A 9567-nucleotide genomic window follows, 5' to 3' on the forward strand; every position below is an offset into this window, starting at 1 on the left:
CATAGCACTCAGAGTTAATATACACTATGTATATCTATAGTTGCTTAGGATATAGTGATTTTTAAATCCTGTTAAAAAGACATAACGATTGTGACGAGAGTGGTTGATAATCGAAAATGGCATTGCATACTCCTTAATTAATTATCATCGAGACATTTTCAGATATTCGAAATTAATCGAATGAAAAGAACTTTCCCGACTGTGAGGGAGATAAATTTTATACGTTGTGCACAAAAGAAAATTATTAATTTCCGGTAGAACCATACACCAGTGTAATTATATACATGTTTGGTGTGATATCTTGCCTAATATAAATTATCCGTCAATCTAGTAGAATAAATAACAGGATGAATGCAATTATGTGATTTGTCGAGGCATAAAGCAAACTATAGAGAAGCTGACAATTCGTATGGGAAGCAAAAAACGTTCTAATTTTGACAGGCTGACACGCAATGTAAATTATAGATTTACTAGAGATTTATACAAAAATAGTAAAGTATCCTTCCTGCAGTCTTTTGAAAAAAAAATAGCATTAAAGCCTGAAAATACAGTCCTCGATAATAAGTAAGGAAAACGTGATCGGGCATTGTTAGTCCATAGACTTGACGAGCTTTTTCTTCATCACTGCGTTTCTGTACGGACGTACGTAATAACCGTCTTCCTTGAATGGTACAATGGATGCGGAGTCAACGATTTTCGCTATCCAGCCGTTGTTGCGGTTGGAGGTAGTCTTCTTCCGGTGTTCATTACTATCCAAAAACTTTGCCTACTCCGCCCCGACGAAGGTAGCCACATAAAGCGGCGCACAATGCATATGATCGCTTCACTGGTTTTCTGTACGAAATCAGCCCAACTCTGCCGAATACAGGATGGGAAATTTTGGCGTCCCTTTTTCAGCGTGTTTGTTCATCTAAATATACCAGAAATCAGGAAGATGAATCACTTGGAAATTGAGAGTTCCAGGTTGATTCAAGACTTCCTTCGTAAGATCATCGATCTTCGTTATGGGACGCATCACCTTTTGTCGATAGAATAAATTGTAGTCTTCGATATTTTGGGGAAGATTTTTTGGTGTGCAACTGTGATTATTGAGTCATACGTAATTGCGAAATTATATATTTATTAACATCTTTTATTATATTAATAATACAATGAGATCCGAACATATCTAGTACGCGAGTACTTTTAGCTCATGAGTACGAGGGGATCAATCATGTAACAGTATTAAATAAATGCCTTCATTGCTTTATGAACCATTGGTTATATGAATGCATAGTATTTTAAACGCGTACATACCATGCACTTATGTTTAGCCATTCACATGGGAATGTTCAGCTAGCGGTTTGGTTCGATAAACAGAAAATAACGAGTGTTAGATTGTTCAGTGAGAATACGCGACCAAGTAACAAAACATGAAAAGTAACGCGTACAAGCGAAATATAAAGAAAGAGGCTGGGAATATAATTTGTTAATCGACCAGACTCCCAGTACGATCGACTAAAAAAAAAACAATCTTATTAATATAAAATAGAAAACTAATTAATAAAAAATTAATAAACATAAACTCAGTAGATATTAAACAAGAATATTTTTCAATTGCATAATAAACTAAAGTAAATAATATATGATATTAATACATTTCTCTGAATGGAATCGGACGGGCCAATCTCCAGGATTGACTACCCAACCGAATATCACGAAATCTAAATAAAAATTGTAACAGGCAACGTTTATACTTTTTTGTTTCTTTTATCGAGTACCAATGTAGGAAGTTTTCGAATAAACGAGCTCAATCTACTTTGAAATTAGATAAGGCACTGGCATCAAGGTTTTGGATTTTCATTTAATCTCAGCAGTAACTTTTGCGTTTTGAGAAGGCTCCGTATTTTCTTTCAGAGGTGAATGGGATGTAGTTGTGTCCGGACTTTCGGTACCCGAATCATTCTTATTGTTCTCCTTAACAACTTCAGTCTTCGCTACAACTTTTTTAATTGACTCCTTATCTTGCTCCGGCCTAGCTTTTGGTTTCTTTAGAGGATCAAAGTGACATTCTAATACGTCTAATAGATCTTCTAGTTGATTAGTCTCAGCTGCGGTTACTTTTTCTTTTATTAATTTCTCTAAACCTTCCTTTTGACCCGTGGACCATGCTTCCTACAACGATTAAACATTTGTATTTGCTGTTCCTCTTGAGTCAGAGTAATGTCCCAAAAATGTATTAATAATGAAAAAACCGACCTGCAATACTGCGTATTCTACACCAGCTTCTGCAAGCAATCGGCGCAAAGGACTAGCATGCTGACGTTCTCGACGACTCACACGTAACAATGCACCGAAAATTGGTTTCAAGCTATTTTGCCGTTCCAATACTAATTTCAGTTCTGAAAATTGACATACTTGTTGCAGTTATGTAATAATATCGCGAATAAAGACTGTACTATGAAATACCTGCAAGTTCCTTCTCTTCGGCATAAGTCGGTTGCACGAATTCCCTAATAAGCTCGACGGTTCCCTTCGTGGCGGCATCGCTATCTCCACTGCCGCTTCCTTCTGCATTTTTCCCGTTTTCTTCACCCACGCTTAAATGTTGGACAATTTGTAGAGCTAGTCGTGCTCTGTCTACTGCATTGTCCAGCTCCTCCTCCTTTCGAAAAATAGTGCAGTTATTGCGTATTGCGACAAAAAGAATTGAAAAACAGCATAATAGTTATTACTGACCTTATCAAGCATTACGCGTGACAAAGTGCGTAAAGAAAATGTGCGAACAATATTTGCACATTTAACTTCCGCAATGTTGAACCCATTAGCAAATCCTTTAACGGTTTGCTTAAACCTATCGAGAAGACCATATCTTTTTAGGGATTCGAGCAACATTGCTGGAATAACTTTGCGCGCCTCATGGTATACTAGTATAACACCATCTGTGGCATCCCCCTTGACAGACTCCAACCACGTTAAGAAATCTGTTAGCGCTGATATTTCACTTTTGGTCTTTAATATCTAATAGAAGTTTAAATACAATTATTGTTTGTAGAATTAATTTTTATACAGATTTAGTAGGCAAGATCACTATATTAGTCTCACCTTATTAGTCTTACTATCCTTGAGCATACGATATTTTCCAATAGTCACAACTTTCATGTTGTGCCTTTTTCTAGCAGGTGGGTTTAGGTTTTTGAAAGGCATTACATATTGGGCATAAGTGGAACTTGGTGTATATCCTGCGATTTGACAAATTTCATCAATGAGTTTTCGGCCTGTAGCATCCATATCCCAGCCAACAAGTCTATAGTCTCCAGGTGGAAATTCCACTGCAGAAGATGACTTGACTTCAGGTGTTGTGCTTCCATTTTCAGTCACCGTTGATGAAACCATATTAACTTAGATGTTTTAATTAATCTGTAGAAAATTAAGATTGCAGATACACAGTACATATATTTGCAGATTAAAGATTGTAAGTGTATTAGTGAGACTTTTTATTGTGCTCAATATCATTACCAAGAATGAAATTTAATAATCATACAAGCATATCTACGAATATGCTGTTTGTCATTTTACACATTGGGTAAGTTATATATGCTTTTCACTGATGATGGATAGGCTATAAAGTTCTCTTGTCTCAGAAAACTTAAAAATTATAGACTAGTGTTTCAAATTTTAAGGATAATGTAGCAAAGTCTTAAATATGTGTTGATCGAATTTTTGTTAATAGCACACTATTAAATAAATTCATTTCAAAATGCATAAATGATAGCAACTTGCAAATATTACTCAAAACTGTTATTTGTAATTTGTATAAGATTTCACGGAAAAGAAATGTGTTTTAGTGCATTGTACAACTACTAAACTAACTGACATACCACTATAATGGTTTGAGAATTGAAACAAAAGAAACAGAATTTGACATTGAAATAGCTTAGAAGATATCCAAATTGTGTTGTCACGTTCTTATAAAAGTACAGTGTGAATGCTAATATATAGAATACTTGATGCTAAGGATAGATGGACCTAGGGTTAATAGAAATTTGTCTGAAGTAAACAACAGAAAAAGGGGTTAGGTCAAGAGCTAAGAAGCAAAGTCAAAGGCAACAAAGAAATTTTTAAATTGAATACAACTGTGACAATCGGCATATCAGGTGACAATAAGTGTTTTTGTCAGTATTCACTTTGATGCAAATGATAAAAGTTTAATAATAATTAAAAATATATAATGACGACAGCAGCAATGCAACACTCCATAAAATAATATTTTCTACAGCAATATACATTTTGTAAAATAACTATGAATATGAAGACCCTATCTAAAAATAAATATGTAAAGATAGAATGTGACTATTCCCAGATAATTTGTTGTGTGCGTAAGAGTGGGGTAATATGTCGTGCGTGTCTTTCCTACAGCCGATCTCGTATATGGTATGGTTATAACCAAAGAGCGCGTGACGATGCAGCTAACTCCTGAAGCTGCAGAAGCAAAATTTCAAGAGCTTTAACGATACAAAATGTCATTTCCATTCTGAATTACATGGGACTTCACAATATGCAGCTGAGGAACTATGTTAAATTCAAGCAAATAATAATAAAAGTAATTATACACGTGGCCGGCTGCAGGGCTACCATCTTTAGATTACAGCAGTCTCGTCAGCCCCGCCCAAGAATTAATTCTACTTTATTCCGGGAAACTCACCGGTACCGATCTTCTAGATTTACTATAATCTGCAGTGCTCTTTGTTCCTCCGTTGTATGTTATCCTCTTTCTACTTCAAACTTTCTACGGATTGAACTGCGCTAACTAACCGCGCGATAACACTTCGGATTTATTAGAGATGACCGAACGCACGTGTGCCGAGTGGCAAATCGCACGTTACTGTCCGCATGCGCACTGCTATTTCCTAAGTCGATGGTTATAGGTCAATACGGTGGTTGCCTATCACGTGGTGGATGACGTAAACTGGTAGTGAAATGTAGCCAACATTCAATCTTGAACTTGGCGGGAGATACAACTTTCAGTGTTCATAAGAAGCGAATTTTATTTAACGAACTGATGTTCAATATTAAATAATAAAGCAATGCGCGACACATTTTTCTGCAACAGTATCGTATAAATTTTAATATATTCTTTTAAAATTTTCAATTTACAATATTCACGCTTATTAGATGTGCCGCATATCGAAGTATCAAAATATCAATTACCCTCATGGAATAATTTGTAATGGGATAGTGTATCTACTGTCGTATTATTTTTAGATACTGCGTCCGATGCAATCTTGACGCACGTACTCGCAGTGAATTAATTTCCCCAAAATAGTATTCACTTAACTCTGGGAATATGCAGCTCGTGTATATACTGTAGAAGTTAATTGAAATTTCGCTCGGAAATGGTGTGCAGAATATGATTTGTATCCATAGTGCTAATTCGTTTTCCGCTTGCCAGATTGATTCTCTTCGCCTAACTAAATGAATCCAATGATCGCAATGAGCGGTGTAGCATCATCAAATGTAATGGCTATAATTTTGTGGCATCTATGTAAAACCCCAACGAGTAGATATTCGAAACAACTGCAATTCTATTCTCTGTGAAAATTCCTGACTCCCACTGTCACTACGTACGTCAACTAATACATGTCTGTATTATATATTTCCATAAGACATAATAATGTTCAAGGATTAATCTATTTATACTGTACTTCAAGACTGGATACGCGGTGCAATGTAAGATTCTCCAGTATTATACTAGTAAATCTTATTGTTCCCTAAATAATCTATGCGTATTAATTTAAATCACTCACATTATTCAGCTAAAACAATAGTACCGGGTGATTGAGCAAAAATTAATCATAGCATTTAAGTACTATATCTACGACGACTACCCCAATCGAGTCGCCCGTTATACAAACTCTATAGAAACAAGATTATTATTTTTTGACGACCAACTTACTAAATACAATTGATACCCGTCAATATGGCGCGCTATAGTTAAATAAAAAAGGACAGAACATGCATTTTGATTCATGATATAAACGGGAGATGATCTTTCAATCGTAAAAAAAAAAAAACTAGTTAATCTTGAAACCGCACCTAGCATCTTCAGCATATACATATATATACATATCTATAATTACGTATTACGCCTACATAATATATGCACGTGAAAGTGTATCTCGTCACAGCTCACATGAATATGGTAAAGAATAATAATAATAGTCATACGAACAGTGCGAATTCCAATATGAACCAGCATATTCTTCAACAACGCACAATATGTTTCTAACGTCAGTATTTATTATTTTCCATAAAACAATCACCCTTCAATCAATATCTGCGATCTTGAAATTTCCGATAAGGTTGCTATCGTGCAATAAAAAAGATATTATCTGATCGTTCAAGGCGATGCGTTCACCAGTCAATGTTACAGGTTTAAGCGAGTTGATTGAAAATGAATAATTGCGCAACAGCGCTAACGCAGCGCTAGGAACTTTAGAAAATGCCGCGATTTCAGTCTGTAATTAAAGCGGTATGAAAAAAAGAAATTAAGAGACAGCTGCCCAAGGGAGAACACGATGGATAATTGAAATTAAGGAGAAAACTTCCAGAGAGTCCTGAAGGATAATAATAATAAATGTTGCCCGTACTTACAATGTGCTTGTTAAATAATTTTCCGTCCCGTTAATTTCCACGAGTTCAGTCACTCGAAGCTCATATAATCTCGCGAGTATCGTTACGTCAATACCGATACGAATTCGATTCGGATATGTCGCGAGCTTTTTGTTTTCAGTTCTGCCACATCCCGTCGGGCTGGGAAAAACTTTTATTACGATACGATAGTCTTCTTTTTTTCCACAACAATTGACCTTCCGCATTTCAGATCATGCTGCTTCCTTGCCTACTGATAACAACTCCGACCGATACTGCCGATTCATACGCGGCGCGTCCCACCAGGATAGTGCAGGACAACCAGCTGACACGTACAGTTCGATCAGCAAGTTTCTTATTGACATATATTACATTCATTGTACTCGTATACAGTTAAGCCAGAATGCACTGAGAGATTAACAGCCATCTGGATTTCCTTTTGGCGTCCCAACGTATTCGCTCGGTGAATGAAAAAAGCATCGTGCAGTAATTTTGAGTGATTGCAGAATTATAGATTGCAGTATATATATATATATATATTTATACGATTGGTGATGATTTTTTCCAAACTGCTGCACAGGCTTCTCGCCAATGCACAGTTCAGCCGAACGCACCCGTTGCAATATTTAAATTGCCTTTTCCTATACCGTCGCATTACGTTACGTTAATCGACGAGCTGTCTGCTTGCGCAACATGGCAATTATCCGAACGAACGTGATAATCACTTTATACGAGCCATTAGTATTTAGCGTATACCGTGAGCATCGCGTGGCAGCTGACTAATAATATTTTAGCGAGGCACCGATTCGTTTCAAAGTTCTTTCGAATGTATGAATATTTACTTAAATAACATTATTTCTTAAACTTTTCTTCTTTCCGTTCTTATTGTTACCACGGAACTCGTTCGTTTCCGCTCGAAATACCAAAGTCCACGTGGACGATTTCGTTTCCGAGGTTCCTCGTGGCGCGGGAACTTACTTTGCGAGCTCCCCGACGCGTAAAATTTCTCGTCAATCACAAATACGATGCGTGCACGGAATATGCCTGTGGGGGCTTTGATTCCGTGGCTGCTTGTCAGTGCTAACTTCATCGAATTATACTTGGGCGGAACGCAAGGGGTCTCGTGTCTGATGTCCTGACTCAAATGAACTTTACGCTAGGCGAGGCTCTCGCCGCTTTTACTGTACACGTAAACCTTACGTTAACGTTCGCCGTATCCTAATATTGAGCTCTCAGTTTCTCAGTGCGTAAATTCGGATAAGAAGACTTTTTCCACGGTACGACAGGTTCCTTCGGATAAACTGTACACGTAATTCAAGGACCTCGATGAGAATTATTTTATAATAAATTTTTTACCAATTCTTCATATTATATATATAACCTCGTGTTCGACTAAATTTCCCACGAGCAATGAACGTCGATAATCGGTCTAATATTTTCCTTACTTTCCACGTGTATCCCGATACATTTTTTTGTCTCTTTATTATCGCGTTTACGAACACCGTTAAAAGGCATTACGTTAGGAAGACGGAGTGGTACAGAGAAAAATAATATCCCTGAGTGCCGTATCCTGTAAACGAATGAAGTCTTGGGTATAGTCACTATTGTTCCGGGTCGCATTGTCCAGCTCTCAAGTAATCCCACTGTCATTTCTTACCTGGTATTGTTAAACGAGCGTCATCGTGCTGGGGAATGCGGGAATCGTTCGCAATGGAGATATCAGGTCGAGTTGATACCCGAGTTAAATTTAGTGGTGTCGTGCATGCCTGGACCCACGTAACGTAATTGATTGGGATATAAACTGTTTCACGCGCAGTCAGAGTCTATAGTCGTAGCCATAATGCTCAGATAGGCAGTGCCCGTATACGTTTATAAAAGAAACGAAATATTTCGGCGAAAAGCGTCACTCTTGAATTTCACTGAAAAACCTACGGGGAATAGAAACCAAAGTTTTTTTTTTTTTTAAACTTTTCACCGCGGATCCTCGTGTACGTTAAAAGTTCAACTCCTGGACGTCACGGTGTTTCGGGATGATAACGAGTGAACGTGGCGAAGGTCCAGGGAGGAACTTTCTTGTATATCCTATCTCATCTATATTTCATTGCTGGAATGCCGATAGTCTCCACGATCTTGCCAAGGGGATTTGGAGTTAGATATGAAAATGGATTATGCGAATGAAGGAAGTCTGTCGGACTAACTTCGGCCGATACAATATTACCAAATCGCTCTATACAGGGTGATCCTCGCGACTTGGATAGGCTATAGAATTTTTTATTCCCAAGTGAATATACACAAAAATAATCTTACAGGAGATGAATCCTCGTTAAATCATATTATATTTTTTTCCATTATTTTTTTTTTTCTATATTTGTATCAATACCTATATCTAGATTCCAGTATTCAGATTCACCCTGTGTAACGCAAATGTACAGCAGATTGTTATACCTGCTTTAATACGTGCACCAGTTGACGCAAAACCGTCCGCGTTTTGGCTCGTGCGCGTTTTCACGGGTTAATACGGAATGTTGCTCGTTACCGTAATACGTATGTGATATGGGCAGAGTTTTCAACAGTGGACACAGAACACATCGTACGTATGCAGGTGGACAGCATACGGCACGATATCATGCAATATTGTGTATGGCGGTAATGCCCGACCACCCCCCTTTCGTACCACCCCCTCCACCCTTTCTGTATACAGTGGACATATACAGTTATCCTGTTTCTCGAACGACCACAAAAATCCCCAGCAACTACACGATCGCAGATTAGTGGTCACTTGTCTACGTCATTAATTATCCGTTTGCCACTTTTCTATTTTAGCGTAATTTTTTTTTACTTTGATTTTATTTCTCTTTGATTTTTTAACTACCCCTTTGTTCTACCTCCTGGCCATACGATTGGTCGTTTCGTTCGGAGTGGTTAGATGAGGGAAAT

The 9567-nt window shown here is 37.4% G+C and overlaps 1 protein-coding gene across 3 annotated transcripts; it reads right to left on the minus strand.

The window, feature by feature from the left end:
- Positions 1-1103: 1103 nt before the first annotated feature.
- Positions 1104-6657, minus strand: LOC107269147 (maternal protein exuperantia). 3 transcript variants are annotated; one of them, XM_025086384.1, is made up of 6 exons: positions 6634-6657; positions 3085-3399; positions 2719-3000; positions 2449-2644; positions 2239-2381; positions 1104-2154 (listed from the first exon to the last, which is right to left on the minus strand). In XM_025086384.1, exons 2-6 carry the CDS (start codon positions 3373-3375, stop codon positions 1840-1842), a joined length of 1227 nt encoding a protein of 408 aa, XP_024942152.1. In that variant the 5' UTR covers positions 3376-3399; positions 6634-6657; the 3' UTR covers positions 1104-1839. The 3 variants fall into 3 exon arrangements, with proteins under 3 accessions (XP_024942152.1, XP_015598179.1, XP_015598178.1); XM_015742693.2 differs by lacking the exon at positions 6634-6657 and adding an exon at positions 3499-3522; XM_015742692.2 differs by lacking the exon at positions 6634-6657 and adding an exon at positions 4685-4879 and having other exon boundaries at positions 1112-2154.
- Positions 6658-9567: the final 2910 nt, after the last annotated feature.

Source organism: Cephus cinctus, unplaced genomic scaffold (genome assembly GCF_000341935.2).
Source record: "Cephus cinctus unplaced genomic scaffold, Ccin1 Ccin1_scaffold0607, whole genome shotgun sequence".
Taxonomy (NCBI): domain Eukaryota; kingdom Metazoa; phylum Arthropoda; class Insecta; order Hymenoptera; family Cephidae; genus Cephus; species Cephus cinctus.

Excerpts from the sequence above, each read along its gene's own strand:
- LOC107269147 (XM_025086384.1), bottom strand. The coding sequence starts at position 3,375 with ATGGTTTCATCAACGGTGACTGAAAATGGAAGCACAACACCTGAAGTC. Across the intron at positions 3,001-3,084 it reads AGGATAGTAAGACTAATAAG|ATATTAAAGACCAAAAGTGA; the intron begins GTGAGACTAATA and ends AACTTCTATTAG. Across the intron at positions 2,645-2,718 it reads CACGCGTAATGCTTGATAAG|GAGGAGGAGCTGGACAATGC; the intron begins GTCAGTAATAAC and ends ATTTTTCGAAAG.